Source organism: Crocodylus siamensis, chromosome 4 (assembly GCF_052110815.1).
Source record: "Crocodylus siamensis isolate JL-2025a chromosome 4, ASM5211081v1, whole genome shotgun sequence".
NCBI classification, from domain to species: domain Eukaryota; kingdom Metazoa; phylum Chordata; order Crocodylia; family Crocodylidae; genus Crocodylus; species Crocodylus siamensis.
In genome coordinates, this window is record NC_143398.1 from 88,757,158 (window position 1) to 88,785,117 (window position 27,960).

At 42.2% G+C, this 27,960-nt stretch overlaps 1 protein-coding gene across 8 annotated transcripts in view; it reads right to left on the reverse strand.

Moving 5' to 3' along the window:
* CNOT4 (CCR4-NOT transcription complex subunit 4) overlaps window positions 1–27,960 on the reverse strand; it is a 121,466-nt gene that overhangs the window by 31,955 nt on the left and 61,551 nt on the right. For 3 of the 8 annotated variants that reach the window (XM_090042814.1, XM_090042819.1, XM_090042816.1), the window contains 6 exons: window positions 17,869–18,066; window positions 11,313–11,399; window positions 10,138–10,239; window positions 8,351–8,476; window positions 6,292–6,425; window positions 2,617–2,775 (listed from right to left, as the gene is read on the reverse strand). In XM_090042814.1, the coding sequence (XP_089898940.1) occupies window positions 2,617–2,775; window positions 6,292–6,425; window positions 8,351–8,476; window positions 10,138–10,239; window positions 11,313–11,399; window positions 17,869–18,066 (806 nt within the window). The remainder of the gene's footprint in view (window positions 1–2,616; window positions 2,776–6,291; window positions 6,426–8,350; window positions 8,477–10,137; window positions 10,240–11,312; window positions 11,400–17,868; window positions 18,067–27,960) is intronic. The other 5 variants (XM_090042817.1, XM_090042820.1, XM_090042818.1 and 2 more) reach the window with 3 other exon arrangements.

A 27,960-nucleotide genomic window follows, 5' to 3' on the forward strand; every position in this document is an offset into this window, starting at 1 on the left:
AGTCCTGCACATTCCATAAAAATAGATCTGGTGCCACAGTTTTGCTATTTCAATGACCAGCAAATAATATCCTCAGCACCACCAAATGCATTTAGTGCTAGAAAGAGGTACAAGTGACTACTTTAAATACTAGTGATATCCTTTAGGATTTAAAGGAAGGAATCTGGTGGCACCTGCAGTTTGAACTTTGCTTAATATCATGCCACTGGCAATTCAGCTTTGTCAGAGGAACTACTAAAAACAAAAGGGAGTTCAGTCTCCAAGGAACAGGAAAAATCTGAGGACACAAGCTTAAAAGAGTGGTAATAGAGAAAGAAGATGGAGGCAAAGGAAATAATAAATAAAATTTTTAAAAATACACCAATACAAAATTCTGTTCAGTCAAGAGTAAAGTCATTTCCTGTAAACACAACCTCAGCCATTATAGTAGGCATTTTGACAGCCATAAGTGTACCAATTATCTAGTTTAAAGGGATCATGGGAGGCCCACCAAGTCCCTGTAATGCAGCTTTTGGGCTTTCATCTTATCCACTCCAGTGGATGCAGTGGTCTACTGAATGTAAGGCTGAGCAGCCATAAACATTTGCCTTGAGGTCAGAAATAACATAAGCTTATGAAAATTACAAGCCCATAGTTCAATGTACAGCATCATCTAAAGGACATTAAATTTGTATTATTCATGTACCAAGTACTACAAAATAATTAACATTTAGTGCAGCTCTCTAAACCCACCTGAAGTATCCATGCATTTTGGTACTGTGAAGTCAGAATACTTTATGCTGTAGTCACTTAATTATTTGATATTATTTGTTTTTTCTTTTTACTGTAAAACATTAGTGACCTAGGCTTAGAACAGTTTCTTCTTTCCTCCACTCTGATTATGTGCAAGTCAGAGTACTGAAGGAACAACAGCAATTTCTGTGCCCGTTGGTTAACCACCACCTTACATTCAGTATTAGAACTGAGCCTCAATTACTTAAAATCTTTTAGGGCAAAAAAGTGTCACTGGTCTTTTGTAAGTCTGTTTCACCTGGAAGTCCCTTAAAAATTAGATTTCACTCTACAGCTGAGTATGTTCAATTGCTTTAAAAGTAAATGCTCCCATATTAGCACACATGGTAGCATGCTATGGCCCAACTACAGAGCAATAATTCTGTTGCAAGCCCTTCAATAAAGCATTCAACCTTCCATAGGGGAAACTTGAACCTCAGTCCTACAAAAATGTTAACAAATCATATACTTGGCTTGGAGTAGCAACAATATGGCTGCTTATGGCAATCAGAGTACAAAAACCAACATGGATTATACTTGGGAGCTACATAAAGAGATTAAATTAAATGCCAAGTAGGTTTTAGAAGCTAAGATGACATGAACAAATAATGCTTGTTATTCATGGGTCACTGTTTCAACATTCTCATGTAATGTGTTCCATCAAAAAAGATGGAAGAACAGCTTAAATATTGCTCATCGCTGAAATACAACCAGACCTGGGGGACAACATAGCGATTATTCAGCTATATGCAGAACCACCACTTGAATGAAACTATGAACACCTGAGATAACTAGAACTGGGGGAAGTTTAGATGCAGAATTATCTGGCATTTGCCACAACTTCTGTTAGTATTTCTACTCTTGGGTAAAATATGCACAGGTTTTCTGACCATAGCTGAATGGGACTCTTCTCAGTTCTCAATAAGAAGTGGCACCTGCAGTAGTGCAATGAGCCTTATTCACTCTGTTAAGGCATTGGTTCAATATTGACTTAAAAAGAATCTTAGGTTCTGAATCAGGAACACCACATCCTGCAATACTTTGGGTTTTCAGAGTTGTCCCATCCAAGTTCTGAATAATCCAGCTCAGCATAGCTAAGGAAGATTTAGTGTAATCAGAACATAATGCAATATGACTGCAAGATACAATAAGATCTGCCCAAGATGTATGATGGGGAGTAGATGTCAACAGTAGTCTAAAGAAATGCAGGAGATGCTGAAAGAAGAAAAAATTGGAAGCAGGGAAAATGTCACTCATGGAACGAATTACTTCCTCTGCCCAAACAAAGCAATTTCAGCGGAATCAGTGTGCTGCGATTCATGTTAGTACATGAAACCTCAACTACTGCCATAAGCTACCTAGAACACAGCAAGGTGAAGAGATGGAATTTAAAATGATCAGTTTGGCATTTACCACTTTATTCATCACAAGCCAACTTCTCAAAAACAATCAGTTAAAAGGCCTCCTGATGAACTATTTAAAAAAAAAAAACCTGGTTTTTCCTTGAATTTTTATATTCATTCAGACAAGTATGGGGCTTAGCTCTAGCTAAGACTATACTGTGGACAGCTATGGAAACTTCCTATGCCCATAGTTCTGTCAACATGTCTTAGTTCTTACCTGTATCATCATCTACTATTTGGTGCCTATGGGTCTCTTGAACAAACTGCCAATTAAGCAGTATTCTGACACAGGCAAGGCTGAGCTGAAACTTGTTTCTTCATTTGGGACCTGATCAGGATTTAAATCCAGCTCTCCAAACAGGGAGACTGGAGAATCATCCCTCCACACCAATTAGTGAGAGAGAGAGAAAGCTAGCTGAAGTATAAAAGGCAGCACAATTACCCGAAATCTGAGTCTGCACCACCATCTGGAGTCATGTGTTCTGGGTCTGTGCCATTTTCTAATATAGGAGGCGTTTTCCTGTGTTCCATTGTTAAACCGTTGGCTGATTTACTTGAACTCTGTAATGATGGCCAGGCATCTTTGTTATTACTGTTGGGTCTGGAAAAAGGCAAGAGTAAAAAAAGAGTTCAAGTTATAAAGAAAGTGTTTAAAAAAGAGTTTTAAACACTGGGGAAATGAATCCTCATGCCAGACAGACCATAAGAATGGAATAATCTGGGCAGCTCTCACAGATCTTAAGGCTGATGAATAAAAAGGCTCCTTGGCAAGAAAAGAATGGGAAGAACTCTCCATTTTCTGCAGTGATTAGGTAGGTAACTGGGTCACCGACAATGGAATCCAAACGTGTCCATTTGCAAAAATCCATTTTGACAGCTTCAGAGATATGTGTGTGTATAGATAGATAGATAGATAGATAGACTTGCTTTAACTTAATGTCTTCATGGCATCCCAGAAACATTCACCAGTTCTCTTAATCATGAACTGCTACCTATTGTAGTACAGCAGATCTTCTACATCCCCAACATATGGCCAAGGATTTTCCTAGGCTGACTTGAGGGTGTAAACTGAATCTGATTGCCAGTATGACAGTCCATAGCATCATCAACAGACCATGAGGCCAGCCAGGGCACCTCATTTTAGAACAGCCTATCCAAGTTATTTGTCCAACTCATTTTGGTCTAAAAGTGTCAAGAAAGTAGGCTTCATTCCAGAGTACAGTTGATCTGGAAAGAGGACCTCAAAAGGAAGTTAGCTAGTGCTGTAGGGAGGCATATTGTCAGAAGGCAATATTTCAGCCAGTTTTCATTTCTCTCCATATAGATACACTTAAATGTCAATATTGTTGTCAGCATAAACCACAAATCTTAAATCCCATGTTTTCTACCTTCATTTTTTTTTTAATCTGCCCCCACCCCCCCATTTTGAAAAACAGCATCCCATTTGGAGGCAAACAAGTGCTCAAGTGCAAACATTTCCAGTACCATGTCCATTTTTAAAAGAAAGCCAAGAGTCTTAACATCTTTCTGGTCTACTTCAAAAATGAGACAACCTGTACATGCAATTAAGCCCATCTGTTGCCACAGTAGAACTTCAAGTCTTATTCATTTATCTTTGAACACAACAGTAGCTGTCCACATGTTATTGGAAAATATTCTATTTTGTTTCCAACTACCCTGCTCTAGGCATCAGCTCCTACATACACTTATAAACCACGTCAAATCTTTCAATCTCATCTTTACTCTGCACACCTTAAGAGAAGTTGAAAAAGGCATCCTTTTTAAAATCCTTCTCATCAAATGATCAATTAAAAAAAAAAAAATCTTTCATGGCATGTGGCAATTTATTCACTATTCCCCAATCTCTCCCAGCCACAAGAAAATTTGAACCATAATTTGATTCTACTAGGACACCTTAATGTTGGGTGCATTTCTGAAAAAAGTAAAATTAACAGAAGACTAACAGATTAAGTACCCCCTTAGTCCAAAAATCACTACTAGGATGGAATTTATTTGACGTTTTGTCCAGAATAAGAACAGGTATCTTGCCTCAAAATAAAGTGGCAAAAAGCAGCAAAAGAAAAAAATGTGAGTTCTTACGAAAGCTACAGACTTTTAAAAAAGAGTCAGTTTTCACATGGATCATTCGTTACATACTCATGATGGAAACATCTCCATATAATAAGGAATTTTGGTCCTTAAGACGCACACAAAAGATGGAAATGGAAAAAAAAAGTCCCAGAATGTTTTAATTACCCACTGACACCAATCAGGACCCAACTTTGGATTAGTTCTCATTTGTAGAGTCTGTGTATGCAGACATAAGTATAGTTGCATAACTATGGAAGAATATGCTAAGAGATGCTTGTACAGACATACTAACACAGGCAGAAATTTCAGCATCTGCCTTTAATAAAAAGTGGGGAGGGGAGCGGGGATGGGGGGGGGGGGAGAGAAACAGTGCAAAGAGGGACTTCAAAACAGGAACAAACCTGGGTGGGGAGGGGGGAAACAGGGAGAATAACAGTAGTCTTTACCAGTAATTATTCATCTCCCCTGCTATTAATGGAAGTTTGTATTTGAATATAAATATGGAGCCCCCACAGCTCAGATTCTGCTTTATCCCACAGTGAAAACTGTAATTCTAACTCAGTTATGAAATACGTTGAGGCATAGATTCTAAATTCAACCTAGCATGACAAAGGTAGTGGTATACCAGTAAATAAGACATAAATGAGAAGCTGATCATGGAGTAGAAAGCTGGGGAGTTGGCCATTTTCATTAAAACAGAACAGACAAGTCAAGTTTTACCAGCCTGAGTTGCATACAACAGGTGTCAATCAGTGTTTAAGTGGACTTCAAAAGTCCATTGGTGGAGGAGGAAATTGCACTGGTAATTCGAGACAGTGCTCCTGGAGTCCGTATTAATCCAAATGTGTGTGTGGTGGGGCCATTCAGATAATTAAAATTCAGACCATTTTCATTCATGGAAGTATCATGGTACTTCTTGATAAATGCCAGGATGTAGCACTGGTATACCAGATTCCAACAATCACAGATGCTTACTAATGACTCAAATCTGTGTTGCATTTTCAAAGAGCAATTCTTTACTCCCTGTATTCTGTCATCATGTGCTAGACATCCGATCAAGTTTCAAGTCAAGCAGAAATGGTTTAGACCTTGAATTTAAAGCCATCAACCACTGAAAACTGCAGGAAGTGGTGTTTGTGCTTTACTTGGCAGCAAATTTCTAGAGGCAGTACTGAACCAGTGCCCAAGGCACAACAAGGTACCACAGTCTTCCAGACAAGGTAAAACTGGAGGTCCTGATCACTTGCAGTCATTAAAAAACATGACACTTCCTGCAAGAGCAGGGCTAGATTATCCAAGCATCCTAGTTAAATTCCAGATGTGGTAGCTCGCCTAGCAGTTTCCCCTGTATACAGTATTTCTTCCTTTTAAGCTGTAGTGCAACATTGCTGCTAACAGAAAACTTCTGTCAAAATTAAATTTCAATAGTTGGTGAACTGACCCAAAACAGACTCAAATCCTGGATCAAAAGCACTATATACAATAATGTATATATTTTTATTTTTTTTTCCTCAGTATGAAGGTGTTTTTTAAATAAAAAGTTGTAATAACTCCCAAGTATCCATCTTAAAATTTAAGATTTTTACCAAGCAGATAAAAGCTGTCAAGTGGCTTTTTCAGAGACCCTTCTTCCCTGCACCCTTCTCTCTCAAAAACAGAGATGTAGTAGTCAAAATAAGAGGCACCAGTATGTTTGCTAGGCACAACAAACATCTTTGCTTTGCTGTCTTTTCAGAGGGAAAGAATGAAAGCTCATTCCACACCCCCAGCACTGAATTACCTAAATGTTAGTATCCAAATCTAATAAAAATATGTTCTATACCAAATACGTAAAATCACTTAGACACTTCAGCTGTGACAGCACAGATCACCCTCTTATAGCAAAGACAAACATGCAATATTTGCCAGTTAAAAATATTAATTCACATACTATTGCAGTAATAAGAGTTTGGGTGCCTACTGAAACAAGGAATTAAGAGATAACTAAATGGAAAGTGCTGCCAGCCAGCCTGGCATCAGTACTTACGCATCATACCTCTGCAGTGCTGTCACTTTGTTCTTGTTCTTATCAACTGTACCCGTAGACAGCTGGAGGAAATTGGGATTTAGTTTGTACAATTCTTGCAGTAGCTTCTGTTCATATTCCTGGTGTTTACCCGCCTGGGAAAAAGTTAAATACAGATGGCACTGGATTATAAGTACATACTCCTTTCCCCTAACAATGAGTGTTTAAACACATCTTGGGCATATACTAAGGCTTTGCTTAAATACATTCAAATTGGTGCTCTTTAATCTCAGTCAAGAGGTTGTTCCAGGCAGTCTGAGGCTCGCATACAGGCTCGCTCAGCTGGCTAAACCTGGCAATCCACTAGCTGCTTCGAACGCAAAATTTATCCTCCCCCACTCCTTTTCCCCTCTGACAATTTCTCTGTTTTTGAAGTTAATTTGCTGAAGCCTTTCACTTGAACTGGAGAATAAGATGCAACCACTAGGATACCTTCCAAATAAAACCAAACAAATTTCCAAAGGAAGTTTGCATTTTACATCTCCTGACCAGATTAAGCTATTTAAGGGTAGAAAAGGAAAAGGGAGAAACAAAGTCTCTTCATTTCAGAATTCTTTTCCTGTTGCAAACTCCTGAATTTCAAGGACTATTTCAAAAGCAATTACACTGCTACTATTAAGTTGCATGAAAACTCAGGTGGAATGGGAGCTGTTCAATGAAAGAAGCAGATTTTGGGGCAGAAGTACTATAGGGAAAGAAATATATTACTTTCAGAAATTGGGGAAAGAATTCTCAATCTGGAATTGTTCACACTGCAGAGAAACAGTCTTTTTGGAGTGGGTAAAGACATTAGATTCTTTCAGTTCAGAACTATTTAAGTTAGCAGAATATGCTTAGGATGGTTTTTTTGAAGTTTACTCAAAACCCAATGCAGTGTGACTTTGTTTCAGAAGTTATGTAAAAATGACTGGCAACTGAAAGGGATTCATGCTAAATATTAAAGACTCTGCTTTTCCTTCCTCTCATGTTTCAACAGCTAACTGAAGGAATCTGATATCACAAAACAATTTTTGCAGCTTAAATTTTAGTACCTACCATCATTTTAATTTTAAATTATTAATTCCGTCTAACATCTATAACTGCAAGTGGGAAGAAATGAATTCAACTGCCAATCATTGCATGCAGTGCTCTTAGACACTACAACAAGCACAACAGAAAAATATATAACATCCAATAGTATCTACTGCTGAAGAAAACTCCCCACCCCTTTAAAATCGTAAATATACTCTTAATACTAATTCATATAGTTTCAGAAGACCACTTAGGTTTTGGCATAATGAAGAAAGCCAAGACACTAGTAAATTTAATTGTATTCAGTGCCAAGACCTCAGAGGAATATTACCTCACAAATTAACTAAAACGTAATGTAGCCTTAAGCAGCAAAAGTCTTGCCTCATTTAAATAGTCTCCAAACAGTATCCTATTAAGGTTCACTCCAGGTCAGTACATCCACCACTTTCACAAGTGCAGAGACACTTCAATCGGTATTACATACATGACGTCACACTTCATTAACACAAACCTTTAGAATTCTCCAAAGGAAACAAACTTATTTTGCACTCGTGACACTTGCACGCTACACTGATCCAGGCTCAAAAAAACAATCCTTCCAAGATCACTTTGAAACAAGTTATCAACTTTCAGGAACAGAGAGAGACCTCCTTATTCTCTCTCCCCACTCTAAATAAAACAGGCTTTTCTGAGGCATTTGTAACAAATGCTGCACCTTTACAGAAATATTCTGCTGTACCACAATTACCCTCATAGCATCTTTGTACTCTTCCAGCTACTTAGCACCCTTTTCATCAGATGAAGATGACGTAAATCAGGAGTTTTTCCTAAACCACCATTTAAATGTTCTTACAATCCCATTGACTTTCCATCTATTGAGGAATTCCTTTTCTGAGCCCACAGAAGCACCACAGTTAAAGGACATGTAGCCAATTGCACCACCAGCTACACCCAATTTGTCAAGTATCCTTTTACATTCTGAAGAGAATGTTCCTCTCCGTGTATGTACCTGCATCTCCTCTTTTGTGAAACTGGCTGCTTCATCCCCCAGCTCATGTAGATACATGCAGTCCGGTTTTGGACACTGCATATTCTTTAGGAAATAACTGCAGTATTTTGTTGTACCTAAAGAAGCCTAAAACAAGCGGGGGGGGGAGAAAGAGACAAGTCATATTTACAGTATAGGGGGGAAAAAAAACAGTTATGTCAAATTATAGCACAGCTTCCTAAAATAAAAATCGGTTTAATCTAAACAAGTTTTTTTGAGGATTAAATATGAAGCTAGTGACATGAGACTTATAAAAAAAATCAGAATTACTTCAAGTAATTTATGATCTAATAAAAAAAAACACAAAGCCAAGCATGAGTAAATATTATTTTCATATCTATGAAGAATAAGAAAAAAATCCTTCAAATTACAAGCCTGTATTTTATTACTTGGTGTATTCATTCCAGGGCCATTCCTCAAAACATCAGATAAAAGAGAGTTCAGGCTCAGGACTCTTAGGTTCTACACATAGTTCTGCCACCAGCTTTAGGAAATCAACCTACATATCCATTTAACGATGTGTGAAAAGGCAAAAACATACCTGCCTTCCTTACAGGACTTTCTTAGCATGTGTCAGCTACTGCAAAAATCCTACCATGAAAGTTTCTCTAGAATCCACCTAGGCATAGGTGATGGGTAGGGGGTGGCACATCTCCATGCCACCTCCCCCTTCCCCCCAAGAGCCAGCACTCCACTCTAGGCTTAGCAGACAGGCAGGTGGAGCACTGGTGCCCAGCACCTTGCAAGAAGTGGCACTTCTGGGCTTGAAGTCTGGCCACAGGGGGAGGCCCCCCTCCAACATCACTGAGGCTGCCTGAGGACAGCCCCCACTCAGCCCGCCCTGGCCGCCACCCACAGGCGGTCACCATGCCCGTCCAGCCCCAGGAGACGCACATTGCCTATTCGCCAAGGAGTTAACTCTTGTAATTTGTTGGCTGTACAGCATCAAGTGCATTAGGATAAAAATAACTACTCCCTTTCAATTCAACTTTCACATACTGTCTGTAAAGCACACAACTAACTAATAAAATGGAGCTCGTGAAGTTGAGGAGAAAAATTAAAGTTAAGATGGTTGGCATGGGATGCTATGGTTAATATTCTGGTCTCACAAGAAACCTGGGCCTGACTTCTGGGCCAGTATTCTTGCTCCCTGGCTGACTGCTGGTAAAAAAAACAACCGAGGAGGAAAAGGTGCTTCATGAGTGATCACTGATAAACATACCAAGAGGGACTGAAGAATAACAACATGCAAGAACAACAAAAGGAAGGGAAGGCAAGAGAGAAACAGACAGGTGTATTTTATATCATAACAGAGAACATCTCTCCATTTTCAGCTTCACCCATTTCCTAGGTTCAGACTTTCATGAAATACTATGGAAATCCAAGTGTTAACTATTTTCAAAATACAGTTCTAATTTATACAGAAAAGCTTTGCAACATTGCTTTTTCCAAACTAACTAAAACTCTTGACAAGTTATCTATAAAGTTTAAATAAAATTCCAGGAAGTTCACTTGACTAGTAACCTATATATATATATATACACACACACATATACATATACACACACACACACACACACACACACACACACTTGAAGACTGAAAAGTTGGTTTACATGAACACTGCACCTAACTGGCAGCTTTCCTTCACTAATATATCAATGCATCTGAAGAAGCAGATTTTTAGAATCTGCACTTAACGCTACAGTCTTTGCACATGCAGATAACAGTCCACAAAACAATATTACCTTAAGTGTTCTGCCGTCTACTACCACGTTATTGACACACTGTATAGCTCTCAGAGCATCTTCTGACCGGATGTAGGTTACATATGCACTTGCGCTTGGACCCTAGAATGGAAGTATCTCACAGTGTTCAATTATTTCTGGATAAGTATTGTTATTTATTTGAAAGAGTGACTCATTAGCAATCTGACTAAATTTGAAGTTAAGTATTTAAATGTAAAAGTCTAATGAAATTTATCTAACTAAAAATATTATAGATAGCTGGGATAAAGGATTCTTAAAACTGAAGTTTGCTAAAAGCTTTACGTTCGTGGGGGTTGTTGTTTTTTTCCCCCTTTTTTAAATAAATGCTAGAGATTTAAGAAAATGAGGATACTGGTGAATGGACAAACAAAATATACAGCAAGGTGATGATGATGCTTTTTTTTTTTTTTACACCATTGTCACCTACACTCTGCAGTAAATGCTCACATATACACTCTTACCCTGTGATAAATGGACGACAGACCATAACAACAGTCCTTAATGAATGGCATGTATAAGTTACCACTAGGAACATGACCATGTACAGTTACTGCTGAACAGGAAGTGTGTGAAAACCATCTATCCTTCACCTTTTTGCATTATAGAAAATTGTTCATGTTCATAACCTTTAATTGCTTCTCTGAAGCTTTTCTTCCCCTCTACCAATTTGTTTAGTTAACTTTTCTACCTGTATTTCATTAAATTTCTTGCTGGCTTATGAAATTAGAGCAAGTCACTTAAAGACACAAGACCATTCTATAAATAATAAATTGGACTATCATTTATAGTATTGTCCAGTGTTCTCTTCTTCTCCAAACCCCAGGCCCACGATCTACCATTATAGTTAACTTTGACCTGATCAGGAATGGGAAACCCAAATTTATTTAAAAATCCATCCTAGAATACTGCCACTATAACAAGACACAGAAATTAGGGTGGGGTGGCACTTTCCAAGACTAACTAGTTGAGAGAGACATAAGCTTTCATAGACAGCAACCTACTTCCATAGACACAGCATCTAACAAAAGTTCTTGCCTTTCTGAACAAGTTAGATTAAGTTGCTGCCCCATCCCACTTCCTGCCTGACTTCAGACTAACGCAGCTAATCCCCTCTCTCATTAGCACCACAAACATTAGAACCCCCACTGCCTTACCTGTGAGCCTGCATATGATGTGCTGTTGTTGATAACTACTTTATGTATTTTACCAAACTTCCCAAAATATTCTGGTCGTTTCAAAACCTGAAGGAAGAATAAACAAATTATATTGATATACTGAGAAATTAACACTACAAGTGGTATAGCAGTTCTATTTGAAAATGGATTTCTTTGCACAAATCTGCAACCGAGACTTTAAGAAAAAGTGAAAAATAAAACTTTTCTAGAAAGAGGTGGCAAATCATATGGATGTAGGTGTTGCTCCAAAAAACCCTTAAAATTTAAGAGGCAAACTTATATTATTACCAAAATTAAAAAAGGAACGCCCTCTTGCAAAAAGTTCAGGGTGAAGGATGCTGCCCCACTAGAGGCCGCGCTCTTCTTGACCTACTGCTCACAAACAGGGAAGAATTGGCATGGGATGTAGAAGTGGATGGAAAGTTGGGCAGCAGTGACCATCAGATGATTGAGTTCAGGATCTTAAAAAGAAGAGAGGAGAGCAGCAGACTGTGGACCCTAAACTTCAGAAAAGCAGACTGACTGCCTCAGGGAACTGATGGGCAGGATCCCCTAGGAGGCCAGTCTGACAGGGAAAGGAGGGGTTCAGGAAAGATGGTTGTATTTTCAAGAAGCCTTACTGCGGGCACAGGAACAAGCCATCCTGACACGCAGGAAGAATAGCAAATGTAGCAAGCAGCCAGCTTGACTTAGCAGAGAACTCTTCAGTGACCGTAAACACAGAAAGGAAGCTTACAAGAAGTGGAAGCTTGGACAAACAACACGGGAGGAGTGTAAGAATATTGCTTTGGCATACAGAGATAGTCAGGAAGGCCAAAGAGCAACTGGAGTTGCAGCTAGTTAGGGACAGGAAGGGGAACAAAAAGGGTTTCTACAAGTATATTAGCAACAAGAGGAAGGTCAGGGAAAGTGTGGGTCCTTTACAGAATGGGAGGCAACCTAGTGACAGATTATGAGGAAGGAGGCTGAAGTGCTCAATGCCTTTTTTACTTCTGTTTTCACAGGCAAAATCAGCTTCCAAACTACTGCACCAGGCAGCACAGTCTGGGGAGGTGAGCAGCCCTCAGTGGTGAAATAACAGGTTAGGACCTATTTAGAAAAGCCGGACATGGACAAGTCCATGGGGCTGGATGCAATGCATCTGAGGGTGCTAAGGGAATTGGCTCAAGTGATGATAGAACCACCGGCCATCATTTCTGAAAACTCATGGCAACCGGGGACATCCTAGGAAAAACGGCAAGTATAGTGCCCATCATTAAGAAAGGAAAGAAGGAGGATTCAGGGAACCACAGACCAGTCAGCCTCATCTCAGTCCCTGGAAAAATCATGGAGCAGATCCTCAAGGAATCCATCCTGAAGGAGAAGGTGATTAGACACGTCATTCCTCACCACTCTGCCCTCTATGATGGGATGACTGGCTCTGTAGATGCAGGGAAAGCAGTGGGCACAACATATCTTGACTTCAGCAAGGCTTTTGATACAGTCTCCCAAGCCAGCATTCTTGCAAGCAAGCTGAGGAAGTACAAGTGGGATGAATGGACTGCACGTTAGACAGAGCTGGCTGGACTGTCAGGCTCAATGGGTAGCAATCAATGGCTCAATGTCTAGTTGGCAGCCAGTATTAAGTGGAATGCTCCAGAGGTTGGTCCTGGGGCCAGTTTTGTTCAACACCTTCATTAACGATTTGGAAAATGGGATGGCTTGCACCCTTCATCAAGTTTGCAGATGACACCAAGCTGGGGTATAGTAGATGCAATGGAGGGTACGGCTAGGATTCAAAGTGACCTAGACAAATTGGATGACTGGGCCAAAAGAAGTCTTATGAGGTTCAACAAGTACAAATGCAAAGTCCTGCACTTAGATAGAAGAATCCCATGCACTGCTACTGCTTGGGGACCGACTGACTAAACAGCTCTGCAGATAAGGACCTGGCAGTTACAGTGGACAATAAGCTGGACATATGTCAGCAGTGTGCCCTTGTTGCCAAGAAGGCCAACAGCATACTAGGGTGCATTAGCAGGAGCACTGCCAGCAGATCAAGGGAAGTAATTATTGCACTCTATTCTGCACTGGTGATGCCACATCTGGAGTACTGTCAAATTTTGCACACCCCCCCCCCTTAGAAAGGATGTGGACAACTTGGAGAGAGTCCAGCAGACAGCAACAAAAATGGTGAGGGGACTAGGGACTGAAGACACGACTTCTCAGGAGAGGCTGAGGAAACTGGGTTTATTTTGTCTGCAGAAAAGAAGACAGAGAGGATTTGATAGCAGCCTTTAACTACCCTCAAGGGTGGTTCCAAAGAGGATGGAGCTGGACTGTTCTCAGTGGTGCCAGATGACAGAATAAGGAACAATGATCTCAAGTTGCAGCAAGGGAGGTTTAAGTTAGATATTAGGAAACTCTCTCACTAGGAGGGTGGTAAAGCACTGGAACAGTTTACCTAGAGGGGTGGTGGAATCTCCACCCTTGGAGGGTTTTAAGGCCTGATTTGACAAAGCCCTGTTTGTAAATGATCTAGCTAGTGATGGTGCTGCTTTGAGCAAGGGGTTGGACTAGATAACCTCCTGGAGTCTCTTCCTAATTTTCTATGATTCTATGACACTGCATACTTGACACTTGAAATTTAGTGCCTTTTGGGATCAAAAGCATCTAAAGCCTTCCACAGCCAGCTGTTTCCTACTAAAATGGGTTGGCCCGCACTTTACAGCAGGGTGTCAAACATATGGCCCTTAGGCCAGATCTGATCCATGAGTCTGTAGACCAACCCTATGTACCAGCCCCAGTCCCACATGCTGCAGACAGCATGGGTGAGGGGGAGGTGAGTCCAGAGCGCTGCATGCAGCCTGTACCCCAGACCCCCTGTCCACCTGCAGCACCATGTGAGGCCAAGTGCCATGAGCAGGGCACACCAAGTGATAGCCCTAGAGGCTGAGTGCATGGCAAGTCCTGGGGTCAGCATGTGCTGCATGTAGTGCATCAGGCTAGACCATAGCCAGCGCATAGGTCCAGTCTGACAGAGTACCACATGGAGCATAAGCCCCATGCCAGCCCTCTGTGATATTGTCTGCAGCTTGTGCAACCATTCCAACCCCACATGCAACACACACCAGCCCCAGGGCTCAGTCTACATGCAGCCTCCAGAACTAACGCAGGGCACGTACAGCATTATGCAACATTTTATGGGCAGCATGCACCCCATGCTGGCCCCAGGGGCCAGTATGTGCCAACTAGACCCAGCACCATGGGTACTACACAGGGGGTCTTGTCCTGGTCCAGCCAGCAAAACAGCCCAGCAACTCTAATCCAGCTCATAGGACTGGATGAGTTTGACACCTCTGCTCTCTGGCAATGTTTCTAAACCCATGAATCAAGACCTAAGTTGGTTACAAGAATATACAAAAGGGTCATGAACAAAACTTTAACAATAGACTCTCCTTTAAAAGAGAAAAAGGTTTTCACTTGCAGGCTGGCAGAGCTGCTTGCTCCCTGTGTCCCACACACTGGGGGGCTGGCCATTGAAATTTACAAGTGGGTCCTGGTATAAAAGAGGTTGAGAACCACTGTTCTACAGCATTTGTACATGCTAAAGAGGGGATGTAACAGCTGTTCCAGAACTCTCCAACCTAAAATTACACCAAGTGATCAAGAAAGTCTAATGTAAAGTAAACTTAAAGAGAAACAGGAAAAGTAAGTTGTAACTTGACGTAAACAGCCCAATTAGTCCTTATATTAAAGAGGCATCCTTAAAATCCAGGTTCAGACGCATTTTGTTACATTAAAAGTTAGAGAGAAGGCTCAACTGACCTCTTTTACCAAACTCTGAAAAGTCTGGTGAGACATAGCCCCCATGTGCCAATACCACTGCAAGTGATGCAGGGACTGGACTATGAGCTGGAAAACAGTAGATGCCTCTCAGAAGTTCAATGTATCTTGCATTTTCAAGGGGAAAAACTATGACAAGATTCAGGATCAACAAGCCACTGAGTCAAACTGGGGGTAGGTTACACTTCTGTTGGGACAAAAATTTCCTCCCTAACCTTTTCAGAAATGGATCGTCTTTGTATGGAAAAGCAGTTTAATGAACTCGTACAAAAGTAGACACCTCCTGAACGCTAAAAAGACTGTCTACCTAGCAGCTACAGGGGGGACCATCATGGAATTTGTAAGAGGTCTGTGGATCAATCTGTTATTGCTCTACCCAGCATATAGGGAAAAGTACCAACTATTCAAACTCTGAAGGTGGATTAACAAATGAGGAAGAGGCTTACTTCAAGGGAATAGCCCCAGGAAAACAAGATGAGTTAGCTTCTCTTTAACCCCATCTTCACACTCCTCAGTATTTTGTCCTGCAGTTCAAGTTTTATATTAGGACTATATTTGGGCTGAGATACTTCATACCTTCCTAAAGTGCAGGCACCTTTTTTCAAGGAACAGAACCATGCTGGTGACATTCGGATTTTTTTTTTTTTTTTACAATTATGGGTTAGCAACATTTTAAAAATCAAGGTTTACTCAATTCCTAAATCACTGAATTCCACTAAACTAGACAACTTTTTCCTGCTCAGAACAGAATGATAGCAAGAAATGAAAGACTATGCTATTAGGCAGTAGCCCTGTGTGAATAGGATTCGTTTCGGATTCGGCCGGTTTGGAGGACAGTGATTCGATTCAGTGGTTCGAAATCACTGTCCCTCATTTGATTTGGCCAAATTAGAAATCGGAGATTCGGCACAGATGCAGAGATTCGGATCAGCCGGGGAAAGGCAGGCACAGATGGGAGGCTGCAGGTTCTCCCATAGCTCCTCCAGCTATGCTTGTTTCCCTCCAGGTGAGGGGAGCTGCAGAAGAAGCCCTCATGGCTGCCCTGCCCTGCCCAGCCCCATCCCCAACCCAGCCACAGCCTCCCAGCACTTTAAAATAAAAAAAAAAAAAAAAAAATAGCCCTGCACTCACAGGCTGCAGCAGCCTCAGAGGCCTTGTGACAGAGCCCCACCCACCCAGTGTAGGGCAATGGGGATCCCCCCCTACACCTGGCACCTGCACAACAGCTGTCCCATGGTGTGGGTACAGTGCTGCTCAGCACGGCGCTGCACACTGTCACAGAAATGGGGTGACTCCAGCAGTCACCCAGAGCCTGGCAGTGCTCAGGCCCAGTAACCCCAGCTCCCAGATAGCACACAGTGCCCAGCCAAGCCACATAGCACCCACACCATGGGGCAGTGGCTACACAGGTGCCAGGCGGGGGGGGAAAATCCCCAATGCCCTGCGCTGCATGGGGGGGCTGTCACAAGCCCTCAGAGGCTGCTGCAGCTGGTGAGTGCGGGGGGCTCTAAGTGCTGGGAGGCTGGGGCCAGGCAGGGCAGCCATGGGGGCTTCTCCTGCAGCTCCCTCTGCCTGCGGAAAGGCAGGCACAGCTGGAGGAGCCATGGGAGAACCTGCAGTTGGCTGGCTGTGTCTGCCTCTCCCTGGCCAATCTGAATCTCTGAATCTTTTCTGAATAGATTCGGAGGCTTCAGATTTGATTCGGACCTTTTAATGGGTCTCCTGATTTGATTCGGATTTGGAGATTTGGTTTCCAGTTTGATTCGGCCTGATTTGGCGACTGAAGCTTCGCACAGCCCTATTAGACAGATGTGTTCTTTTGTCACCTCCTGCCTAGCTTCTCAAACTTCCCTTTCCTTTCTAATGTTCTAGATCAGGAACAGCCAACCTGTGGCATGCATGCCACAAGTGACACAGGTAGCCTGTGGGTCCCCAGCAGCAGATCAGAGAGAAGACAAGCAGCACAGCAGCAGGCAGGAAAGGGAGCAGAAAAGAGCAGTAGATCAACCAGGGAGCAGAAAGCAGAGCAAAAGATTGGACAGGTAAAGGGGATCGGAGTGACATAGGGAGTGGGGCAGAGCTAATTTGTGGCACACCTGCCAGAAAGATTGGCCTCCACTGCTCTAGATATTTTCTCCCTTGGAAAGGCTCTGATGAGAACTGGAGGGAACACTGAGAGGTTAACACAGCAGCAATTTCTGCCAGTCAGATAGATCTATCAGAAGAACAAAGTGCTAAGCACCAGAGAAATCCAGCAGCTAGTTCCTTTTGTACTGAAATCATATTAGCTGCTTACTCTAGTAGCATGCCTTCCCAACCACAGCAGCTGGCTGAACCTGCTGAAATCATCTTAAGAGACATTGACACCATTTCAAATGGAGGTGAAAACCACTTGACAAATGAAATTCGTGCTGTAGGCCATGGCTCAGCACAAGAAAGTTTGTCTCATTTTACATTGTTCCCCCCAAGAAAGAGTGTGAAATGAATTCTGCTACCAGAAACAAGAAAGCCTGATGAAACAGTGACTGAGTAGGCCTATCAACCTATGTGACATTTAATCATTAAAGGGGAAGGAAGTCCGCAACAGAGACAGCTTTCAGCATCAGTAAGGTAGTCTCATGCAAATGAGGCATAAGAAAATTACATTTCAGTGCATCTTTAGAAGTGAAAAGGTGTCATTTTTACCTAAATCCAAGTGTAAACTGCTTACCTCTGGATCTGCTAGACGCTGGGAGAGCCCTACCACAAATACGAGGTTCTTCTGTACCACCCGTACACTAGCCAGGTGTTTGCGATTCTCTGATATTTTCTGTTTCCTCTCATTTTGCTTCTGTTTCTTTTCATTTTTTATCCTTTGCAGCTCTTCCTGGGAGAGTGGTTTGTACACTGCCGGATCTTCTGGGTATGGCTGAAGATAAAAAAACACCATTTAATGAAACCCAAATAAGAAAACAATACAGCATGTGATAACAAATCTCCACAACTAAACATACAAGGAGAGGTAATTCATAAGGTATTATATAGTTTCTCTGGCTGGCCATTCTGAAAGCAGCATGTTAGAGCCTTTGGGAAGAAGGGGCATCAAGTCCTTTTCAAACAATCCTATTTGTATTAATATAATATAGAAAACTGGCAAGGATCACATTTTGATTCTGCTTCTTATTCTGCTGAGTAACTACAGGCAATAGCCACAGGAGATGATCTTCCCAGGAAGTGTTTTAATGAAGGCAGGGACCTGAAATCTCAGATCATGTTATTTTCCAAATAGTTCTGAAAAATATTTGAAAAGCCCATTAATAACACAGAACAAAGGCTAAAGAACCTGCCATGTTTTCTTGCATACGTGTCTTTTCCCAAAAAATAGCTCTCCCAAAACTGGAGTGCATGTCTTAGGTGGGAAGGCTGCTTTCTTTGCTGGCAAATCAGCAAGCCTGGAGACACTGCACACCATGCAGCTGCCCAGATGGCTGTCACTTGTGTCTGGCTCAGCACGCTGAAGGGGCAGAGCGCCGCATTAAGTCTCACAGTTGTAACTACTGGGCATGGCAACAAGTGAGCTGCTGGCAGTATCTTGATGAGACGTAGTGTGGAAACAACACTTTATTTACAGTTTCTTATATAAAAGAACTACTTACTGTACAGAAATAACAGTCTGGCTAGAGTTCTCACATGGGCCTTGTGTGACTAAGTTCTCCTGAAACTACAGATAGTGTTCTCTTCCTTTCCAAATCCCACTCATTTACGAAGGCAGCTCTTGGTGCCAGCTCTCTCACCCAGATCATCTCCTGGAACGCTACACTCTGCATTGCCAGAGAGACTTACTTACTTTATGGTCACACAGTTGGCTAGAAGTGTGTGTGTGTGTGTGTGTGTGGGGAGGGGGGGGGGAGAATATGTCAGTCTACAATCTACCTTACATAAAAAGGTGCATGTTTTAATGGTGGGCATGTTGCATGAGGACACACACACACACACACACACACACACACACACACACACAGCTCATTCTTTATATAGTTCACCTGCATAACTCAAGAATCATAGAAAATGAGGGTTGGAAGGGACCTCAGGAGGTCATCTAGTTCAACTTCCTGCTCAAAGCAGGACCAGCCCCAACTAGATCATCCGAGCCAAAGCTTCATCTAGCTTCTTGTTCTGTCATCTGCCACCACCGAGAACAGTCCAGCTCCATCCTTTGGAACCACCTTTCAGGTAGCTGAAAGCAGCTATTACATCCCCCCCACTTAGTCTTCTCTTCTCTAGACAAAATAAGACCAGTTTCCCTCAGCCTCTCCTCAGAAGTCATGTGCACCAGCCCCCTCACCATTTTTGTTGCCCTCCACTGGACTTTCTCCAATTTGTCCATATCCTGTCTGTAGTGGGGGGTCCAAAACTGGTCACAGTATTTCAGATGTGGCCTCACCAGTGCTGAATAGAAGGGAATGATCACTTTCCTGGACCTACTGGCAACATGCCTACCAATACTGCCCAGTGTGCATTAGCCTTCATGGCAACAAGGTTACACTGCTGGCTCATATTCCAGCTTACTGACCACTGTAAACCCCCATGTCCTTTTTTTTTTGCAGAGCAGCTGTCCACACAGTCAGCCCCCAGCCTGTACCGGCACATGGGATTGTTCCATTCTTAAGTGGAAGACTTTGCACTTGTCCTTGTTGAACCTCATGCAGATTTCTTTTAGCCCAAGCCTCCAAATTTGTCAAGGTCTCCCTGAATCCTAGCCCTACCCTCCAGCAAATCTACTACTCCCTCCAGCTTGGTGTCATCTGCAAACTTGCTGAGGGTGCACTCTATACCATCTTCCAGGTCATTCATGAAGATATTGAACAAAACTGGCCCCAGGACCAACCCCTGGGGCATTCCACTTGATACCAGCTACCATCTAGACATTAAGCCATTGATTATTACTCTGATCCTGATGCTCCAGCCAGTTTTCTATCCACCTTACAGTTCACTTATCTAGCCTGTACTTCCTCAACTTGCTTGTGAGAACGTTGTGGGAGACCACGTCAAAAGCCTTGCTAAAATTGAGGTATACCACAGCCACTGGTCTCCTCACATCCACAGGACCCAGTCATCCCATCATAGGAGGCAATCAGATTGGCTCAGCATGACTTGCCCTTGGTGAATCCATGCTGTTTTTAATCACCTTCTTCTTTTCCTCCAAGTGCTTTGAGATGGATTCCCTGAGGATCTGCTCCATGATTTTTCCAGGGACTGAGGTAAAGCTGACTGGTCTGTAGTTCCCTGGATCCTCTTTTTTCCCCCCACTTCTTAAATATGGACACTATGTTTGCCCTTCTTCAATCATCCAGGACCTCTCCCGATTGCCATGAGTTTTCAAAGACGATGGCCAACAGCTCTGAATTGCATCCACCAACTCCCTCATCACCCTTGGTTGCCTCCTGTCTGGCCCCAGGGATTTGTATATATCCACCTTTTCTAAATAGTCCCTAAGCTGTTCTTTTGTTGCTGTTGGCTGCTCCCCTCCTTGAAACAATGTAATTATTACACCAACAGATTTGATAGCACTCCTGCCATGTTTGATTACCAGTTTGAAACTATGACTTTATTCTTATTGGTGGGGAAAAAAAGAAAAAAGAGAAAAGGGTAAATTTTTACATCAGTTCTAAGCAACTCCCAGGTGACTATTAAGCACTGGTGTTTGTTTCAATTAACTAACGCCAGTAAAGGCTACGGTGCCCTCTCTACTTGCAAGTTAACTTGGTGACAGCTATTTTTATATCAAAGATGTATTGTCTCTTAATTTAAAAAGATAAAACCTTGAAAACCCTAAGCTTGCAAAATATGACTACATTCCATGCTTTGCAACTTATCAACACTGTCCCTCAGCCCCAAATTTTCAGTTCTAAAAAAATTCAGTTAAGATTTCACATTTTATCAACACTTTTCAGCCTTGTACACAAGTTGCAGACAAACATGTAAGATCAGTCCTAAAAACAACATTAAGAAAGTAGGAATGAAGTCATTACTGAAATAATGCTGTTGGTAGGAGAAGTGCCAGTTATACATTCCCTCTGAGGCTGCCACCTGAGGTTGCCAGTGCAGGGTGAGCCCAGGATAACAAACCCAGTCTCTCCCTATATCAGTGGTCACCAGCCAATGGATCTCGATTCACCAATAGATCTCAGAGCCTCTTGAAGTTGATCTGAGGCTGGGGTGGGGGGCTGAGTGCCCACATGCATGCGTATGCCCCAGCCTAGAAAGCCAGTCCATGAGGGAGGAAAGGGTCTGGGGCTAGACTGAGGCCCCCCGTGGTGAGGGACAGTGCTGCAGAGGCAGAAGCAGGGGTAAGTTGAGTGGGGCCCGGGCCAAGTGGGACTTACCTGCTGGGGAGGTGCACCCTCAAATAAATTTCTTCCTCTGCCTCAATCTGCACCCCACCCCCTTCCCTCCTCACAGATTTACCTACTACATGGGAGGGGGGAAGGTGCAAATTGGGGAGCAGCTTGGTAGATCTTGGGTTGCTTTTAAATGCCAAAAGGTGATCTCCTACTTAAAAACATTGGAGACCACTGCCCTACATCAATACATTGAAAGAAAGCCAGGTGCCTGGTGAACTGGTGCAGTCCCAGCACTGGGACCCATAAGCCAGCTGACTGTTCATTTTAGCCCTGGGACCATATTAGAGCCAAATAGAGACTCCAGTGCAATCTTGGGGCTGGGAGAGCTGTCAACTAAGCCCTACCATACAAATCGGCATTACAGCAGGGGACCGTGCTAGACATTCAATTTAAGGTGTGATGGAAACTAGCCAAAAAATGACACATTTTGTAGAGTAACTGTAGCATCATTTATTGCCTGAATTTGTGGTCAAGTTACTATTTAAGATGCAATTAACAAGTGTAATAATGTTTGCCAGGTGCCTTAGGTAAAGAAAATTTTTAAGCTTTCTGAAAAATCCAGTAATTCTCCACCCATACAAATATACATCAAGCTCAACTAACTAGGTACACTAACAGAATACAACCTTCCTCTGAGAGATCAGATATTTACTTGCGCTAGTAGCAGAACACTAGTTTTAATTAGGAATGGCCACACTGCACTGACTGTCTGTTGGTCTAAAGCAGTGGTCTCCAAATTTCTTTGATTGCACACCCCTATCAGCAAAAAATTTTTGAGCACACACCCCCAATATGTATATTTATATAAATATAAGTTCTAATATTTTCTTCCCGTACCCCAATGGATTGTCTTGTGCACCCCACTTTGGAGACCACTGGTCTAAAGCAATCTAATCCACTAGGCAGAGCTGACTCCAGGTTCACACTGAAAGTATACACTTTGCTCTCACACATCCTCCCTGTCCCTCCCACAGCAGTGAAATATTTTCTTAAATCCTGATAAACTCATAAGCACAACCTCCTATAAATCAAGACCGGCTTCCAAGTCAGAACAGGAAAAGCCCAGTTTAAGTTTTTACTATCTTTATTCTCAAATAATATTGAGTCTCTAGTGCAGCATAAAGGTAAGGGGAGGTAAATCTATAGAATAGAGTTGACTAAAAAAAATCAGATGGTATATATCCAACCTTTCAACACTACCAAACTCTCAGGAATGAGTTTATTGCCATAAACAGGAGTTTAGAAGTATAAACATCTCAGTAACATGAACTAAGAGATACATTCAAGTCCTTGCTTAGGAACATAATTCTGTCTTGAACTACCCTTGGGAACAATAATTTGTATTAAAAAAATAATAATACAACACCAGTTTAAAAATGTTTTTTTAAACCCAGGAACCATTCAATCCTTTATGCAGACTTCACTTGAACTACTGAACTATATGCCATAACCCATTTTAGCAAGGACACGGAGACTGAGATTTAGTCATATACACATACTTAGTATATGTTTAGGTTTCACCACACATATTGATAACCTTTTCATTATTGTATATAAACACTCAACTTGTATGACATGCCACAGATAGCAAGAAACTCTGATACGGAACTCTTCACCCATGTACAAAATCATCAACGGAAAATAAATTATAGGTAACTTTATGGTTTTAGGGGGGAAACTTTGGACAGGATGTTTGTTAGAGAAAGAAAATGAGAACTCAGTTCTGAAGCAAGAATAGAAGGAAAACTGGATTTGAACTAGATAACTACAGCATTGAAAATGTAACCTGACTGCTGTAGAGTTAAGTAATCAGGCAGTGTCTGTACAACCTCTCAAGTGCAGTACTCCTCCTGAAGTTTTAGCATGGTACTAGTCAAGTGTTTTGGGTGTGCTGCACTTTGAGTATGCATCTCAAAAGGTTATAAAGGGAATTAAGTAGTGGGATACGGAGACTAAAGAGGCCATCCACAAATGCAAGGGAGTAACAGCAGGAAACAAAAACTTCCCAGCTTCCTACCTACAGCACATTTTCAAATGAAAAGCAGAACACTGAGTTTTGTTCAGTGATTGACAGACTTTTCAACTGAGATCATGAATATTAACAATCAAGCATCCCAGGTAACCCCAAAAAATTAGTGGGGACTATTCTAGTTATGTAATGCATTCGATTCAGAGGTTTAGGGCTGGAAGGGACCTTGTGAGATCATCAGGTCCAGCCCCCCTGCTCTGGGCAGAAAAGACTGCTGGAATAAAAATAAGTCAGAATAAAAATAGGTTGGTGTAATCCATGTGCCAGAGGCTCTGTTCTCTCACCATAATCAAAAGTTTCCAGATCTTCATGTTACTTCAAAATTTGTTTTTGATCCCTAAAGAGCAAACATGATTACGGATTGATACGGGAGCTGTTAAGAGATACTGGATGTGTAATTAACTGCAGAACTAAGCAGGAAAAAAGAAGTTCTATACCACTATTGCCAGAACCAGACCATCTGAATTAAAGCTCCAGTCACTACAGGAAAATAAGAGTAGCTATTGCTGTGGAAGCTGGCTGCCATGCATAGCAACTTTTAAGAACAAGGGAACTGTTAGTTCTCAGCAAATGCTGTTTAACAACAGATATATTACATTTCATGGGCATACGATTATTGTAGCAAACACCCAAACCACTGGTTAAATTTGACCGACTGGGTTTCCTACATTGCAAGGATACAGGTGAACCCATGTGTGCCTAACCAAAACCAGAAACAACAAGAAAGGACAATGACTCTATGGGTATGAGAGCCTTTAAGGGGATGCATGTGCAGTCTGCTGAGATGCAAGCTGGAATGAGGGGCCAAAGAACACAAATCCCAAATCTTAAATTCTATCCTTTGGCAGTTTCTATTCTACAGCAAATGAAATGAACTGTTCCTCATGCTTAAAATATATTTTGGTACCAGTTTTTTCCATGGGTCATGAAACCATATGCCAATTACACAGCTATAATTTGGCAGTTCAAATTTAGACCTAGGATCTGCAGGATGATGGTAGGAAGACAAAGCAAAATGGAACTCTGTTGACTATACAACTGCTGTCTTGCATGCTTTCATATTTCCTGCCTGTATTGTACCTACATTTATAAAAGCAAGAAGGGGGCAAAGAAACCCCACAAGTTGTTGCACCAAGTGATGCACAACCAGACAACTAGGCCAAGCCACCGAAATGTTAGCAGCTTACTCCATTATTGGTGATTCTTTACTCTGGTTTGAGATCATAAAAAAAGTAGTTTGTATGTGCCTCTGGATGCAGGAGGCTACTGAGATAAAGTAGTGATGCCAGAAGTAGAGTTCAGCAGGCATAAGTGAAACAGGAGTTATGTAAATCAATTTTAGCACAAACCGTGGGAGTCAGCAGCAGGGGAAAAAAAAAAATAATGCAATACTAAGGAGCCAAAACCACAAGCCAGATTGTTTTACACTAAGATGTGGGCTAACTGTGCAAGTTGCTCTTGGTCCCACATGACTCCATCAGTAGTCTACAGTGAACTTTTGCCCTTGTTCTATTTCTTTATTGCTGTCTGTAGCCTGGCCTGGCTTCTTTGCCCTTTTGCCTACATTTGTTTTTGGGGGGTGGGGTGGGGGGGGTGGGGAGTTTGTTCTCCTTCAAAATTTGAGGGGAGGGGGTTTCCCTCCTCATTTTTTCTAAATGTTGAAAGTGGATCTCATTTCTCTATTTCTTGCCCTGGGATATCAGGTACTCTGATTCTTGCATTCCCAGATGCATGGACACATTCCTTCCATGTGATGGATGTGCCAGCATTTCCCAGTTTTTGCCTTAGCGCAGACTTGTCCCTGAAATAAAAAAGAATATACAGAAAAGGTCAATAAGCTTATATAAAAGTACATGGTACACTTCACATAAAAGGGATGCCATCAGAATAATGATTTTGTTTATTTCTGAATGCCACGGTCGTCACAAATGAGGCAATTTATCATGAAATTGAAATAAGGATGAACTGTCCATCGTTTTCCAGATTTTACATTTGTTATGGAGATGTTCAGGTAATGAAGGGACAGAGCTTGAGTTGTGTTCTTTATCAAGCAACTGACAAGGAATACCTACTGTATTTGCCTGTGCCTAGTTTTGCACAGAAGGTTCTGTCAGTGGAAAGAAAAGCCTTCAAGAGAAAAAAGTGGGGAGGACTGATAATCATATAGCTTATTTCCATGTATAACAGCACTCATGGAACACCAGGTGGGGTCCAGCAGAGTAGAAAAGTGATTTAAGTTTTTATTTGTTAAATAAGCCTAAAGTTTAACAGTTAAGTGACAAAGTATGTTTAGGCCTGAATTTGCTACAATCTAATAATCATTTATTAGATTTATATGCCATGCTTCCCAGCAAAGGCCAAGGGAAGCTTACAGTACGAGACAAAACTTACAAAGCAGGCAGAATGAGATAAAAACTCCCAGTATCCCTGCTTAGTATATCTTGTTAAATGCCTGACCACACAGGAAGGTCCTATAATGTTTCTGCAAGATGTCCAGGCTTGAACTGTGGTGGGCCTCAAGAAAAGGGGAGAGAGAAGGAGATGACGCATTTTGCAGACTCAGGGGAAACTAAGAAATACCTGTCAAACTATTATTTCCTCAAGGGAACTTGGCCTGGAGTGGACCCAGGGGTGGGGTGGTGCAGCCATGCAACCCTTTGGCTGTGCACTGCATGCACTGGGAGCTCTCACAGTTCACCTGCAGGTCAGCACATTCTTGCTGGGAGCTCCACATGTGCTGTGAGCTCCATGAACTCACCACTGGTTGGGGCAGACATGCAAGGACTCTGGCACTCTTCAGTCCTCCCCTCCTTTCTCCCTAGCCCAAATTCAGTAGCAGGGAAAAGGAAGGGAAGAGCAGCCAGCAGCAATATACAGCTTTCATGCAGCCTGAGGCTCAGTGCTGTGAGTGTTCATCTGACCTCCTCCTCTGCCTGCTGTTGAAAGCTGGCGGGGAGGAGGGGAAGGAGACATGCCTCCTTGAAAAGCAGGGATCCTGGGCAGAACCCAGAGATCACAGGTAGAGCTCCCAGAAGAAGTTGTTGAGAGATCACTTGCATCCAGGATCACAGCAAGGGGCTGCAGCCACCTCCCATTCGGCTGTATAGCACATATGCAACCCAAGCTCTCTTCACTGGGTATGTGCCCCAATCCTAGATTTGCCTATGAACTAGGTACACATCAATGGTATTTGCAGGAGATTGTTCTTAGCTGACTTTAGGGCATCAAGCTAAGGCAAAAAGGAAACGGTTGAGCCATATTAGGACCCAAGTCTCTTTCCAGAAAAAAAAATTAGAAAGATAGAGCTGGGTGTCATCAGCATACTGAAGGCACCTCACTCCAAAGATGTATACAAATCTCACCAAGCAGTTTTGTATACACACTGAACAGGAACGACAACAAATGGCCTTACCATACAGAAGGGTTAAGTGCATTTAGGACCTTTAGGTCAAAACCAGCACCTTGAGTTGCACCCCTGGAACAAAGTGAATAGCACCTTGAAAGCTATCAGAAGCCAATGCAGACTCTGGAGCACTGGAGTTACGTGCTCCTAGCAACCCACCTCTTTCAGAAAGCAGATTGTTATGTTCTGCACCAGCTGTAAACTTCCAGATAGTCATCAAGTGCAGCCCCACAGAGAGCATGTTGCAGTAGTCTAGCCTCAAGGTTGCAAAAAACATGGCTGAGTGACTAGATACAAAATCTGAAAGAAAGTCATGCAGCATTCTCAAGTTGGTGAAAGGTACTCCTAAACATGGCTGCCATCTGAAGATCCAAGCGCAGCAGAAGATCCAGGAATACCACACAACTGCAAACCTGAGTTACAAGGGGAGGCTGGATCCCATCAGTGATAAAATGTCTCAATTCCCATACTCCTACCCCCAGTTAAGCAGCCTGCATACACCACCATAATCTTTATCTTGTCTAGATTCACCTTTAATTAGTTCACCCACATCCAATCCTCAGTTGCAACCAGGCACTGGGAAAAGACAGACTGAAGGACTCTGATTAGAATAAAAAGAGACTTGGGTGTCATCAGCATACTGATGACACCTCACTCCAAATCCCAAAACAAACCTCATCAAGCAGCCTTATATACACATTGAACAAAAGTGGCCACAAAGTAAAAAGGTCAGGAGGAGTAATAGAGCTTGCCACTCACCCACCACCACTCTGGAAACCCCTACTAGGAAAGGGCAGAACGTATCAAGAGAGGTTCCATGAATACCCACCAGGGTCTAATCTCATTGCCGGCTCAGATCAACTGTAGTTCTTGATCCGGAAAGCTTGATTTCCTCTAAAAGAGGAAATACAAGCCACTGAACTCATGCAAATCACTGGCTAAGGAACTCGGAACTAGAGCTTACTGAAATACTCAACCACCGTCTTG